The sequence below is a fragment of the Nothobranchius furzeri genome, chromosome 13 (assembly GCF_043380555.1).
Source record: "Nothobranchius furzeri strain GRZ-AD chromosome 13, NfurGRZ-RIMD1, whole genome shotgun sequence".
Classification (NCBI taxonomy): Eukaryota; Metazoa; Chordata; class Actinopteri; order Cyprinodontiformes; family Nothobranchiidae; genus Nothobranchius; species Nothobranchius furzeri.
Window position 1 is genome coordinate 53,871,718 of NC_091753.1, and position 14,625 is coordinate 53,886,342.

Here is a 14,625-nt window from a genome sequence, read left to right on the forward strand (position 1 = left end):
CTTTAACACTAAATGTATGGTGTAACTAAGGTGAATGAGACGCAGAATGGTATAGTGTGGAATGTTGTTCAGAACCAGCAAATCCGGCGAAACGATTAGTTCTGATGGGAGTGAAGGTGATGTCTTCGCGCTAAGCTTTGATTCGGAGATTCATAAACACATAAGACGCCATCTTTTCACTCCATACATACCCGTAGAATGAGACCTCCGTACAGATCCAGACTACCAGGTCCTTGAACCTCTCTTTCGGTACCGGAGCCGATGAAACAGCGTCAGCAATACGGCAGACTAGTCTTTGGATTGTCTCCAGGTAAAAAGCGACAGTTGGTTGACAGCATCAGATGGACCTGCAGGGTCAATGAGTTAAACTTTTATTCTGAAAGGAACCGTTGCTTGGTTGGTAAAATGCAACAGATTTTATCCAGCTTGTCGTTGGTTCTTTTGGCTGAAGAGGAAAGTTACGGATTGGCCACTCCGACACTTCTCTAGAACGCTTTGAGCTGGGGTTAAAGATGACGTGGGCATAGTTTTATACTTCAGATGTTTTGGTTTATGGTCAAATGAAAAGATGACGGATTTACCAAGCACCACCAAAACCACGCCTCCGTCAGATCTGGCAGATTCTGATTGGATCAGTAAAAGCAATGTGTCATGTCTTAACGCTACGTGTGATCAGTCTCTAGTGGAAACATTTAAAGTCATATTACTTATTATATTCTATAGGATTATAATAAAGTAAATAATATTTTCATTTCACAAATTGGTTCACATTTTATTATTGACAAACACTTTGTTTGATTAGCTTTATTAAAAATAGAGTTCTTTGATTTATTAAATAGAAAGAGTCCTTTGTCTTCATTCTTCTCTTGGGCTGGAAAGAAGCAGTTTAGAAGCAAATGCATGACCTTGAGCAACATCTCATGTAGATTAGTTCTTGCTGAGGAGAGGGGGAAATGACTTTTAGGTGGAAAACAATCATCTCATTCCGTTACAAACCCAAATCCTTTTTTTTCTGAATTTTCTCACTAAATCCAGTTCATAATTTAAAATAAAAGATATTTCATGAATTAAACAGATGTTAATTTTAATAATACAGAGCATTTTCCTGCTCCTCTGCCCTACTGGTTGAAAGTGGAATTACAATGGTCATAAATAACCCTGCAGCAGCCTGCTGTAGCTAGCGCTAGCAACAAGCTAACACTAACATTAGCCAACTAATACTAAAATAAACCACAAAGTAAAAAAGATCCACACTGTTGGACAAATATATTATTACTTACAAGTCCACTCACAACAAAGCCAGGTCACCATCAGTCTGTGATTTTGTAGCCTCCTTTATATCCCTCAAACTACCGTAGGCCGTGCCGATGTTCACTCTGGTTTTAGCTCTTTGCTTCACCTCCAAAGACATTACTCTCTTACTTTTAGGCTCCGCCATGAAGCCAACAGAAACAGCTTCTCATTTTTCTTCTTCTTGTGCTTTTTATTGACGATTGGTGAACTGAAAAATGTAGCTGCTAGCATTACAGCTAACAGCCTTAAAGCGTTACCCTTGGACACCTACCCGCTCCACACCGCTTGGTAAGAGGGCTACAGAATGGTGTCAAGTTTCTAACTCAACAATCACTGAGATCAATGTTAAAACTAGTTTAAAGTTTAAAAAAACTATCTTTAAACAATTTGATCCAAACACTGAGCTAGTAAGTTCATTTCAAAAATGAAGTTTCTTCCTTGTCTGGCCTCATGTAAGAACTTCCACATGGAAGGGTTGCAGTTCTTGGGGTTTAACAACTTCAGCTGCATCCAGTTTAGTCCTTCACTCGCTGTCTGTGCTAATTTTGTAAAATAATCTAACGTCTCCTTCTCATAACAACCATAATGCCACCTGACTGCACCTTCCAGGGACAGAAACTGAGCTCTCAGTGTGTGCAGTTCCTCTTCTGAGTGTCTCAGCAGTAAATCTCAGATCTTGTTTCTTATTAGCTGGAACATGCACGATACATTTCTGTAAAAAAAAATAACAGTCTCCGCTTTTCCTTCCCTATAGCTAATTGCTGTGCTGCTGCAGAGAAGTGTGTGTTCCACAGGCAGCCTCGTATAGGTGCACATCAAAATCCTTGCCATTTCTATTTTTGTTTTGGGCTGTCTCCCTGAAAAACTAAATAGAAAATACAGTCTCTTATAGCTTATACGATTAGGCACAGATGGTTTATTTCCTTGCCATAAAGATCAAATGTGCAGAAGCGATGAAGAAAACTCCTCTTGTCACCTGATGCTTTTCAATATTTCAATTAGTGAAGTGGATCTAATAGAAGCTCATACACTTTAAGTCTATACTAACAGCAGCTCATCTAAGTGATTCTGAGCGTCCCTCTCGTTGGTGGGTGGGTGGGGGGGGGGGGTATCGGTGTTACGTCCTCTCACCTCCATTTCCAGTCTGGGAGAGTCATCTGCTTTAATAGGCAATCTGGCAAATGAAGAGTCCTCTGCTCTGTAAATCTCAGGCTGCTGTTAATGGCAGCAGATTAAAACAGTTATGTCCTATGGAGTGTGCACCGACAAATTTCTTTAATGAACATTTTCTTTATGGGTGGTATTATTTCAGCATGTATAAGCACAGCTATGAGGAAGTGAGGCCTGGCGGGGCTGCCGTATAACAAATCTTTACTGAAGTTAGACAAGGTCGCGCAGCCCAGAACAGAGTGTTCCAAATCAATACCAACATGTTTGGACTGATTATTGTAGAAAGGAAAATCTAATACTAAAAGGAGCAATATGTAAGAATTCTACAGTGGAAAAAAGTCACCAAACAGTTTGACGTCTCAATCGCGTTGGAAGGAAGGTTACACCAAAACAGATTTGTTTCTCAGCAGTCTGGGGCGTGTCCGTTTTTGTCCTTTCAAAAAAGCTAAAGAGGGACATAGTCATTGTTTACAGTCTGAGTTTGCGAGTTTTGCAGAGTCTGCGCCGAGCTAACGTTTCAGCGCCAGCATTTATAATTTGACATTGGCCAGAAAAAAGCTCCGGAGTTGTTTAAAGAACTGAAGCCAGTAAACAAGAGCGACCCAGCAGTTATCTCTTGTGCCCCCAAGAAGACACGGCATCTTTCTGTTTTACTCAAATATCAGGTAAAAAAAAAGGCTAGAGGATTACTTTGAGCTAACAATGCTAACGGTGAAATAGTCAGCTCTAAAAATGTCTAAAGCTACTTTCATTAATTACCAAATACTTAGTATTAGAGTGAAATACGTATATGTTTCTACTAATCAACGTACAGAGTACGACTCATCTTCATTCATCATCTAGAAACCATAAATGGCAAAAGTCATGAAACTCACGAACAGGAAGGAGAAAGTCTCTCGTGTTTTAAAAATTGGGTGCAGTAACCAAATTTGACCACAGGATATTGTTCTTTCTTCATTCTTACAAAACGCACCTTTGAAGTGACCGTGTGTATTTACCCTGGCAATAGTGGGCAGTACATACCTAAAGCATTGTAAGCAAGTGGTATTTTGTGTTCAAGTAAGACCTTGCGAATAATTGGCCATTTGGGCAAAAATACCTGGTAGCGCAACCTCCGGCAAAATGTGTAAATATGTTAAACAACAACTTTTATGAGTGGTGAAAGTTTTGTAACCGTTTGTTACAAATCAGTAAATGCATTTTGTCCTCACGGGCTTCCGCAGAAGCAACATGGCGTCTAATATGATGTCGCCCAGAGACTTGGACCCGCTCCCATGTTTTTAGAAGACATTTTCATGGTTATATGTAATGAAGCCGCCAATATTTTTCGACAACTGGGCAGCATTTAATTCATTTTCAACGTTTTAATGGATATTTCCGGAGATTGACGTTAAAATCTACACGTTGTGTCTTTAGGACCGAGCAGCAATGACCGTCAGATGCATACCGTGATATTGCTCTTTTACCTCAGGTACGAGAGTGACACTTGGGGGCCACCCATGCCTGTGCAGACATACCTTCACCAGGGTATGGAGGATGAGCTGGAGGAAGAGGAGGAAAGAGTCCCCACCCCACCCATCCGAGGGGTTGCCTCCTCCCCAGCTGCCGTATCATTTGGACAGCAGTCCACAGCCACCCTTACTCCTTCTCCTCGGGACGAGATGCAGCCAATGCTCCAGGCCCATCTGGACGAGCTGACCAGAGCGTACCAACTGGACATGGCTAAACAGACGTGGTAAATTTGGATAATTGTCCATCTTTCTATCTGTTTATGTTGGTATACTGTTTCGTTTTACCGTGTGTACTGTAGCTCCTGTTTATTGTTGCCAGGATTTATTCTGGTCCCACAGAATTCCTGGTGCCAACTGTGTGCACAGTGGAGATAAACCCATTAATCATTCCGTTTTAATGGGCCCGCACTCCCACTTAAAGCAACTACTATATTTTGCTCACTCTAACAGACACAATTTCATACTCGTGGTTGTTTACTCCCTCTACACATTCTGCATGCCATTGTTGTTGTGCTCATGCAAGTCAGATGAAGGCCATGCTTCATTCTGTCAACAACGCAGAGCGAACGAGGGACCGGCGTTCATTCATAACAGTGAAGTGGGTTGTTGGAGGTGTGTGTGGGGAGGGGGAGGGGGGGCTGGGACACCTTGTCAGGAAGGAGATGTCATGTTACCCAGTAATGACTATGTTGGTTAGAGAGCATCTCTGACAACGCCAGAGGGCCGGTAATTACAACCGATTCCCAAAGAAAACCACATCAAAGACTCGCACTGCTCTTACAAATGTGGCTGTCGCCGGAGCACGCCGCCGCAGAGGTGACAGCCATGTGTCGACGGGCCCAGAGAGCATGCCTTTGTGCCATCGTCAAGACGCAATTAGCAGGTCATTGTGTTAGCACGCAAGGCGACATTTTGAATCACTAGATTTGTCGAACAAGTCACCCGTTAACGTGGCACATCTCTCAAAAATCTGAAAATTATCTCCAGATTCCCCACGTGCATTCCTGTCTTCACCTTCTTTCTGTGCCCTAAAAACATTTCATTCTAGTTCCGGCTCCTCTTAGAAAATGTCTTCATGTTTTCCCTCCAGGCACATCCAGGGAGGCTCTCTCCCTCCTCTGGCTCCTGCTCCACCGGTGGGCTACGTGTCAAGCACAATGGTTTCCGATCTGGAGACTGACCTGCCTGATGAAGAGGACGACGACAACGATGAGGAGGAGGATGAGGGCTACGGAGCCAGGCATCCCCGTGGTATTGAGCACACACCGGGGTCTAGCATAGACAACCTGGACAGCTCTTTGACAGGTAAGACTGTTTGGTTGTCATTTCATGTAAACCTCCTATGAATATTTGATTTTGCTGACACTTTTTATCAAGCAAAACCCACCCGAGTGCCTCTGTTGTTGCAGCTTGATGCACAGTAACCGGGTGGATGTTCTACACACTCCTATGTGATCTTTTTTACATGAATTTGCTTATGAAGTTAAGTTTTTAAGCACTTTGTTGCAGAGTGTTGGGAATTACAATTATCATATCTGAAATAGAGATAAGAAAGTCCATGAATTTTAAACAGTATAGTGAGAGGGAAACGAGAAAGACGAGGAGGTAGAAGCTGGGGGAAGAAGGGCTGCAATTTAACTGGCACACAACTCCAGATGCAGCGCCACCCGTATCTTCCCAATGAGATTTGAAATAAATTTCATGTGCAGCATATTCCATTCCAGACCAGGGGCACCATTTCAATTTTTACAACCTGCTGAAAACTTTTATAGCCTTCTACTTGGGGAGGGGGGACGTCTGAAGGGCGCTACACCACAGCGACGGAGCGGGCTTCTGGATTGCTGTCCTCATACAGACTAAAGCCGGGCGGACACTGTGCGACTTTTTCACTCGTAGCACTCAGCTTCAGCTCAAACTGTACGACTTCCTCGCAGGGCAGATCTCACGAGTCATGCGCTCACACTGCACGTCTGGTAGCAACACGTCGGCCCTAAAAATATGCTAAAAATAGCAGTTTTTACTCAACACGTCAGACTTTTTTGTCTTGTTTTGCCTGCTGTCCTTCGGGAGTGCTGCAGGAGGACACAGGGATTTATGGGGGTTGGATGAGGAAAACGAAATAAAGAAAGTAAATCTGTGTTTTGTGATCAGTTTAATTTGACATGAACATGACAAACACGCTTTCTTGACAATATTTGTGAGTAAAAAAACGTGTAGAAACAAAAACGAACAACGTGTGTTATTAGGGAAACAGCGGGCGAGCGGTGTTGATGCAGGATTGCGCATGCACCGTGAGCGGTTCTGATACTTTTTGGGTCGCAGCCGCTCGCAGTGCCGCTTCAACAGCGCAACACCCTCACGAGGGACAAGCAAAATTTCAAATAAGCCAGAAGTCCGTGCGAGCTCACGATTGCTGATCGGTAGCTGGTCACATGGTGTTAATCGCCTCTCGTAACCCCCTGTACACTACACGACACTCAGCGCAAAACTCGCCCCGACCTCGTGGATTCTCGCACGAGTGGAAAATCGGCTCAACAAAGTGAAAAAGTCGCACAGTGTACGCCCGGCTTAACGGGAAAACCCAAGAGCAGTGTCAGGAGGAAACGCTCAAGTTATCTGACAAAATCCTCAAATCTCTAAAACCGGGTTTCTAAACCCTGGTCCTCAGCGCCCCCCGTCCTACGTGTTTTCCATGTTGCCCTTTCAAACACTAGTGTTTCTCTACTGCCACACACCTGACTTAAGTTCATGACTGATTAACATGCTTCTGCAGCACTTGATGTCCTCCTGAGGAGGCTATTCAACTATGTAAACCAGGCGTGCTTGAAGCAGAGACGTTGAAAACATGCGGGACCGAGCCCCTCGAGGACCAGGGTGGAACACCGCTGCCTTAAACACCGTTTCTATGATGGAGCGGTGGTTTTGACTTCCTGTCGATGTTTTTAGACACATTTAAAGCGGCGACTTTTCTCCAGCTCCTCACCTCCTCTGAGGAGACAGCAGTATTCCTTTAACCCCCTCCTCAAGTCTGCTTTTCACCTCGTCATCTGACCACCGACCCAGCTCCAGGGTTCGCAGGAAGAGAGGACAGAAAGGGACAAGTGCTGAGATTTATTGCGGCCACCATTTTGAGACTATCTGGGAGGGTTGGGAGCAGGAATCCTGTCAAGAGCAGCTTGATAGATTTGTCTTTGCTTTAATAATGTGGAAACAGTTCTCGGTTTCCAATGTTCCACCAAAGGCCAGTAAATCAAACATCCTCGCTGATGCATCAGAAAATAGTTGCTTTCTCCGCGGGGGACTTGTGTTCTTTTACAGGCAGATTGTCCACACATGCTTTTTCAGTGTAATTCAATGCTGCGAGCTCATCCAGCCTACCTTTACACTGATCAGTGTAAGTCCTCGGGTTGTGGTGGGTATTGCAGAGACATTTCTTTCTTAAGCCAGGGAGATAAAGGTATTACTCGGCATTACTTGGTTTTGTATAGGTCGTGTAAAGTGGAGTTGTTAAAGCGGCGAGGCTGTTGTGGACGATTACTCTCCCATAAAGCCTCGCCGGGTTTATGAGGAGCCGAGTCGCATCTCTTGACTGCAGGTAGAGACAGGTGCTCATCAGAGAGGAGTCGTTTTCTCGCCTAACGACATGCAGATTACGATTCCCTTCTGTGTAAATCAGTTTTAGAGGCAGCAGCAGACCCAGCCTGGCTTTTACCGCCCCCCAGTGATGTAGTGTTTACTGGTATTTCACCGTTGGTGCAGAGACCCTGAGAGGCTTCACGGCTTGGTCCGTTGCTCTTATTCCGAGTAAGATCAAATAGTCGGCAACACTTTGGTTTGGACACCTAGAAAGTGATTATATTTCAAAAGAAAAAAACAACTGAAATTCTTGATTGGATGGATGTTCCAGGGAATAGAAATGCTCCAGAGGTTCTTCTGTAGAAAGTGGTGGTTAGCGCAGCTGAAAAGTCGTTCTGTGATGTGATTTGCTGAGGCAGTCTTCCTCCTCTGCTGAGCCGGAGGACTTGGAAGCTTCAGTGCTTTGGCTGGCACTGCCAATACTTCATTATCGTCTCTATTCTTTGTGGGAGGATTGGACCCACAGGAGTTTTCTGGCCGTCTTTCTTATAGGAAAAACTCCTAAAAAAAAGAAATTCAAAGAAAATAAAGGGGCTGCGAGTACCTTGAATTTCAGTTAGAGCCGTGTAAATGGGTGGTGTCGGTAGACACACTACCTTTTGCAACCCCGCATAGAGGTCTCCATTAATCTGACTGAACGTCAGAGAAGTGGAAAGCTGGTGCAACTTCTGCTGTTGAGGGTGCAATTCCCCGAAGCCCCATCCAGTGGAGTTTTAACCGTCTCTGTCAGACTCGCACATCGGGGGAGGTTGGAAATCTTTAAGGGGGATTTCCCAGCATACATAAACCACGGCCTTCATTTTCTGCCCAATTTCAAACGTGTTACAGTTTATTTTGACGAGACGCCCCGTGTGAGTGAGGGACGCTCTCAGTTTTGGTGCGAGTTTGTTCCTTTAACTGTGAACGTCCCATTCTGTCCAGAATGCTTCCACTCATTCTGTATTTCATGAATCATCCTGCTAACTAATGTCCCTCTCTTGTTTTCTGAACCACCTTTAGCCTCACACCTCCCAGTTTCTCTGTTACGCCAGTCTGCTCAGTCACATCCCTCATTGTGTGTGTGTGTGTGTGTGTGTGTGTGTGTGTGTGTGTGTGTGTGTGTGTGTGTGTGTGTGTGTGTGTGTGTGTGTGTGTGTGTGTGTGTGTGTGTGTGAGGGAGGGATGGAGTGTGTCGAGCACTTGGGTTCATTCCACTTAAGCAAAGTCTGCCAAACCAGTCCCACTGAAAGCTGTCACATTAGCCGACTGTTCTGTGTTTTTGCTCGCCAAAGCGGCATATTTTTATTGGCAGACTGATTTTTTTATATTCTGAGTGCTGGCCCAGCTTTTTTATGTGCAGCAAAAAAAATCAAAGCACGAAGAAATACAGTAGCATATAGGCCAAGAGTCATATAGCATCTTCCTTATGTGTGTGTTTTCCACCCAGATACTCGATTATGGTCTGGCGTAGGCAAGTCGAGAAGCGCAGCGCTCCATCTAAGTGATATATGTTGGCGCACCGGTCTTTTCTTCAAACTACCACAAATTTTTAAACTGTGACAGCTGTGCATTTTTAAATTTGAATATTGCAAACTGTGCACACCACCAGGTGTTTCGTTCCGTGCACCGTTTTGCGAGATGTCACCTGAGGTGGTTCTGTAGCTCCGCACAGGTGCTCTCATTGTTCATCATCAAAAGAAGAGCAAAGTCAGTCATTGACAGTCCTGCTGTTCTACTGTGTGCATTCCTCCATGTGTGTGTGTGTGTGTGTGTTCACTTGTGCACGTGCGTTGGTGTGTGTGTGTGTGTGTGTGTTGAACTTGTGTGCTTGTAAGATGAAAGAGGCAGGCCAGAACAGAGTGACTTTCAGCAGAAGTCTACAAGAAGAGAAGAGGCCTGCAGCAAATGCAGAGTCATTTAGGGCTTTAAATAATGTCTGAGATCACTCAGTATCTTTGTCTAGATAGAAATCACACCACAGGTGTTCACTTTCAAGACGACATCGCTGTGAAGGTTACGGACACTCGGCTGTGGCAGAAGAAAAGAGAGTAATCCACATTTTCTCACCGATTCTCACCAACACCTTTGCTGAAACCGTCCCACAGGGTCCATGGTGAATGGGTGGGGCTCGGCCTCGGAGGAAGAACATAATTTTTCCAGCCATAGGTCCAGTCTGGGGAGTTCCTCCGATGGCTCCATCTTTACCCACTGCAGCTTTGCCCAGGCTCTGGTGGCTGCTGCAGACAAAGCAGGCTACCGTCTAGAGGGTACCAGCCTCAGCAAGAGAGGTTGGTGTGCCGAGACCCGACACCCAGCGCTGCACCGGGCCGTCTATCGGGGCAGATCATTTGTTACACTCTGCTTTAATTATTCCCACTGATACTTTCCCCCCATCGTGCTCCTGTTCCTTTTACTGCTCTTGGATACTGCACATGGGTTGTGCATGGTGGCTGCTCTGTAGGGCTACTCTCTGGGTATTTCCTTACGCTTTAGGTAAACTTAGCTAGCTCTTATCTGGCTTTCTTGGGTTAATGCAAAACATCAGGGTGGCATTTTTCATTTTTTTCCTTCTCAAGCTTTCTTTCCTGCTTATAGAAGCCTTTATCTTCCAGAGGTTTTTACAGATCTTGACTGATAACCTTTATCTTTTCTGATGGTGGTCTAGGCTCTGCCGTGAGGGCGTGGGCTCTTTCATGCCTTTATTAACCAGCTGCCTTGTGTTCCTCCTGCAGGTAAAGGCTTGTCCCACAGGCCCCGGCCCATCAGTCCATTTTCAACAGACGGCAGCACAGTCGGCACACACAGTCTTGGCCACCAGAGGGCCACCAGGCCCACACGCAAACCACGAAGTCAGGGCACAACACCCCACCGGAGAGACGCTGGTGCAGATGGTGAGATAAAATCTAAAGAGCTTTTTAGGACGTTTCCCCTAGAAATCCTTTACCAGTGCAAACCTTAAAAGATTGTATAGAGCTGTAACGTGAGCTAGTCATGGGATTAACAACGAGTTTGCTTGACACAGACCTACCTCCTCCCCCAGAGCCTCCTCCCTGGCAGGGGCAGGGCCGTATCCAAGGGGCCCGCAGTGTTAGCAGCATGGCACCACCTACTGATAAGAAAGCTTCTTCTCTGGAGCGCACACCTTTGTCAGGACCCTCGTGTGGGCCAGATGACATGAGGAGCTCCGTTGATAGGCAGATGAGGACCTCACTGGAACATCATCGCCAGGCTCAAGACAGGCTTGGCTCCGTGGAACGAGCAGAAGATGGACACTGGGGACACAAATCAGGTACGGATGATGCCTCAATGCTGAAAGCTCATTAGAAACGGGCTTAGTATTAAAGGGACTTTACAGAGTTTTGAATTTTTATGCTCGCGATTGCCCCCTCAGGCCAAAAGCGTAACGGCAGCTTCAATACTAGGCCCGTGCACGAGGCGCGCATGCTGTACGTGCACACTCCTTAACGAAAATAACAGCTGAGACAGTCCCGTGTGTGTGTGTGTGGGTGTGTGTGTGTGGGTGTGCGGGTGTGGGTGTGGGTGGCCCAGAGGACAGGAGAACACGCAGCTAATTAATTAAATAATTTGGTTCTGTACCTTTCTCTTCGGCACAGCCGACAAAGGTTTATGATGGGTCAGTCCTCCTGCATGCTCAGATCATTCCCTTCCCTTGCTTGAAAAATTGTTCCAAAAAAATTGTTCCAGGGCATTACAGGAGAATGTATGAAGAAGAAATGTATTATTTCTACACGTTTTGGCTGTCAAACTTCCATAATGCCCCTTTAAAGGAAGTAAACAACAGAAAGGTGGAGCTGCTTCTGGGCTTTGATGGTGGCACATTTCTCTCAGAGTTCCTGTGAATCGAGCTTTCATGCTGCTTCGAGACTCGGCTGCCGTGAACAGATTGCACCGTCTGCCGCTTGCTCTGGTTTCCCCCTCAGCCCTCCCTAAATTTTCCCATTGCCCCTGCTACTGTTGCCAGTATCGGCCTGTCCTGATCCAAATGAGGCAGGAGGCCTCACCAACTGATATGGACTCTAATGTCTTCAGCTTTTTTTTCCCTCAGACAACCAGCAGCCACACTACCCCCCATCTGCGTGTTTCTGCGTTCTTGCGTGTGATCGTTAGCACTCTCCATGCTGTGCTAACCGACATCTTTGTGCCAGGGCTTTCTCAGACAGTTTTCCTGAGAGACTGTGAGACAAAGACAGGTGCCACAGTCTGTGTTCTTCCAAAGTAAGTCCGCGGGTGAATTTCCTCATGCGTCAGGATCCTGATGGATATGCAGGAGAGTCATCAGAGGTCAGGGCGGGCTCCATTACAGTCATTAGCACAACAGCAGGAAGTGGTTTGATGAGGTTTTGAGGTTTGATGCAGACTGCTGAGGGTCAATGTTATGCTGCCCTGCAGCAGCCAGCGAACCCTCTGCTGTTGTATTTACCCCCTCATGCGTCCGGTCACTGGAAGGCCATGTGTGAAGCTGAGAGTCCTCTAAAAGGCACGCCCTTGTTGGCGGCGCCACTCTACAGATGTCAGGATGGGGAGTGCTCTCCATCTCGTGTGGAACAAAACAAATGACTCATCAAGCTTCTAAACGATCCCTGTTTTTATAGAGGATGGGTGCTTGCCATACAGCAGACCTTCCTTCCCATCACCTGGGGGTCACAGCTCATCTGGCACAGCCTCCTCTAAAGGCTCGACGGGACCTCGGAAGTCCGATGGTCCGCGACAGCCACAGCAGTGGACCACCACCGAGCACGCCGAGTTCCTGGGAGCCAACGGACAAGGACAGTACACAGGAGAGTTATGTGAGTTAAAAGTTTTCTGGTTTTCACAGCCCTGTTTTATAACCTAAGATCTGATAATGAAAGGAGGTCATGTTTTCAAGTGCAGCAATCATAAAAACACTCTTCATTGCCCTCCATTCTCTGTGGACTCTGTTGCTGGAGTCCTACAAAGTTTCCAAGATGTAATTTTGGTAAAGCTTTTATTTTCCTAAAGTCAATTCAAATAACAAACCTTTCTGATATTGACATTTTCACCAATATGCGATACATGTGACACTTGAAAAATTAGAATATTGCTCAAAAGTTCATTTATTTCAGTAATCCATCTCAGACTGAGATACTGTCAAAAGGCTCAGGAATCCTTTGCAGGTGTTTTTGGATTAATTAGCTGATTAGAGACACTTTGAGTCTAGAATACTGAACCTTTTTGTAATATTTTAATTGTCTGAGATTTTGGGTTTTCACAGGCTGTAAGCCATAATCATCACAATCATAACAAAGGCTGAAAAAGATTTGCATGGCATGACTCTGTCTCATAGATTAGTTTTATCCTTAAAGCTGAATTACTGAAATAAATTAAATGTCGCACAAAATTAGAATTTTTCAAGTTTTACCTCAGGTGCCCCCCCCCCAATAAAAAAAGAAAAACTAAATCATTTTAGGTAACTTGTATCATCTCCTATGTGGAACACTGAAAATTACTTTTTAATGATTAGCCTGGTCACGCTGAGTTTTTCATGCAGGTTGACCATGAAAATAGTCTCCTACACGTATCTCCTCAATTAGCTTCTGATAGAAAATAGACGGCGAAACTCTACGATTCGAAAATCCCGACAGATCTATGTCTCACTGTCACTTGACAATCATAGACTCATCCAACTTGACTCACGACGGGGAAGGCTGTTGTTGGTTTAGCATCCAGGAAACAGCAGAGAACGTCTCAAACAATCGATCAACTTTATTTATATTTACATGGCGCAAGGGCTAAACTATATAACTTATATAAAAGTGTTAGTTTTTATGTAAACCATTGGATGAAATTACACAAACTGACTGAGCTCTAGTTAAGGCGCTTGCAATAGTTTGTGTATGTGTGCGTGCGCGCGCGTGCGTGTGTGTGTGTATTTGTTTGGGGGAGGGTGCATTGGAACTTTGTCCCCCCAGTTTGAAAATCCTATCTGCGCCCCTGGGCATGACCAACCGTCCTTGCTCCACCAACCAAAGGGACCTTGATGGAATGTAAGGATGAATCATGATCAGGTGTTGGCTAGTAGAAGCTAATCATTAGCATTAGCATCTCCACCACCCAGCATAACTCCTTCATGCTTGTGTTATTTGTGGAGATAAAACATCCACGTTGCAGACCAAACAGAACCAGTGGTAGAGGTGAGATGTCCAAATATCAGGAAACATGACTCCAAATCCTGCCATCTGAAGCTCTTCTCTGATCTGGCAATATTTTAGATCCTGAAACAGGCACACCAGGGACACCTACCCACTCCACAAAACTATCAAATGCAGTTTTTGGTACACAGAGGGCTGCAGAGTGGTGTCAGATATGAAACTGGCCAAGTTTCTAACCCGACAATCACTGAGATCAATGTTAAAGCTCTAACTTAAAGTTTAAAAATGGTCTTCCCTTCCTCTCCACAGAGTGATTTCCCCGCTGTGTGAACTGGAAACTGCCCTCCCTGACGGGGCAATGAACTTTGACCTTAACCTGCGTGCTCTCTGAGAGGGAGGTGTTCGCAGAACGAGAACCGCATAGAGAAGCGGTGTCACAGAACTGTAAATGTGATGTAAAGACGCAGACATGCTGTACATCTCACTATGTTTTTGTCCTCAAGAAAATAATTTTCACCTCCTACCTTACTGTAATTTTCTTTTTTGTTAGAAAAAGTCAAGTAAAAAGAAAAAAAGAAAATGTCTGTATGAGATTTTTTTTCTTGTACCTGCCCTTATGGAAAAAGGGGGTTTTGTTTCCTGTAAATATTTTCTTTAACATGTTGTTGCATTGCTATGCAAACCTAACTGAGTTTGAGCTTTTTAATTTCCGAATACAGGAACAATTGCGTTTAATTTGGTTATTTGTATTATATGTGAATTAAGTGGCTTTTGTGCCATAAGATAATTGTTTTATAATCCATTGTTTGTTGATAGTTACCATTAATTATTATTATCATTATTATTATTTTATTATTATTAATAATTATTGTTTTTTGCACTGCAATTTTGGTGATAAGCACAAA

The 14,625-nt window shown here is 44.8% G+C and overlaps 1 protein-coding gene across 10 annotated transcripts in view; it reads left to right on the top strand.

Annotated features, from left to right (window-relative positions):
* Positions 1 to 14,249, top strand: part of robo2 (roundabout, axon guidance receptor, homolog 2 (Drosophila)) — a 422,481-nt gene extending 408,232 nt beyond the window's left edge. For 7 of the 10 annotated variants that reach the window (XM_015951000.3, XM_054742452.2, XM_054742447.2 and 4 more), the window contains 7 exons: positions 3,935 to 4,198; positions 5,065 to 5,279; positions 9,695 to 9,877; positions 10,322 to 10,480; positions 10,612 to 10,878; positions 12,203 to 12,397; positions 14,030 to 14,249. In XM_015951000.3, coding sequence (XP_015806486.1) covers positions 3,935 to 4,198; positions 5,065 to 5,279; positions 9,695 to 9,877; positions 10,322 to 10,480; positions 10,612 to 10,878; positions 12,203 to 12,397; positions 14,030 to 14,031 — 1,285 coding nt within the window. In that variant the 3' untranslated portion in view covers positions 14,032 to 14,249. The remainder of the gene's footprint in view (positions 1 to 3,934; positions 4,199 to 5,064; positions 5,280 to 9,694; positions 9,878 to 10,321; positions 10,481 to 10,611; positions 10,879 to 12,202; positions 12,398 to 14,029) is intronic. The other 3 variants (XM_054742448.2, XM_054742453.2, XM_054742454.2) reach the window with 3 other exon arrangements.
* Positions 14,250 to 14,625: the final 376 nt, after the last annotated feature.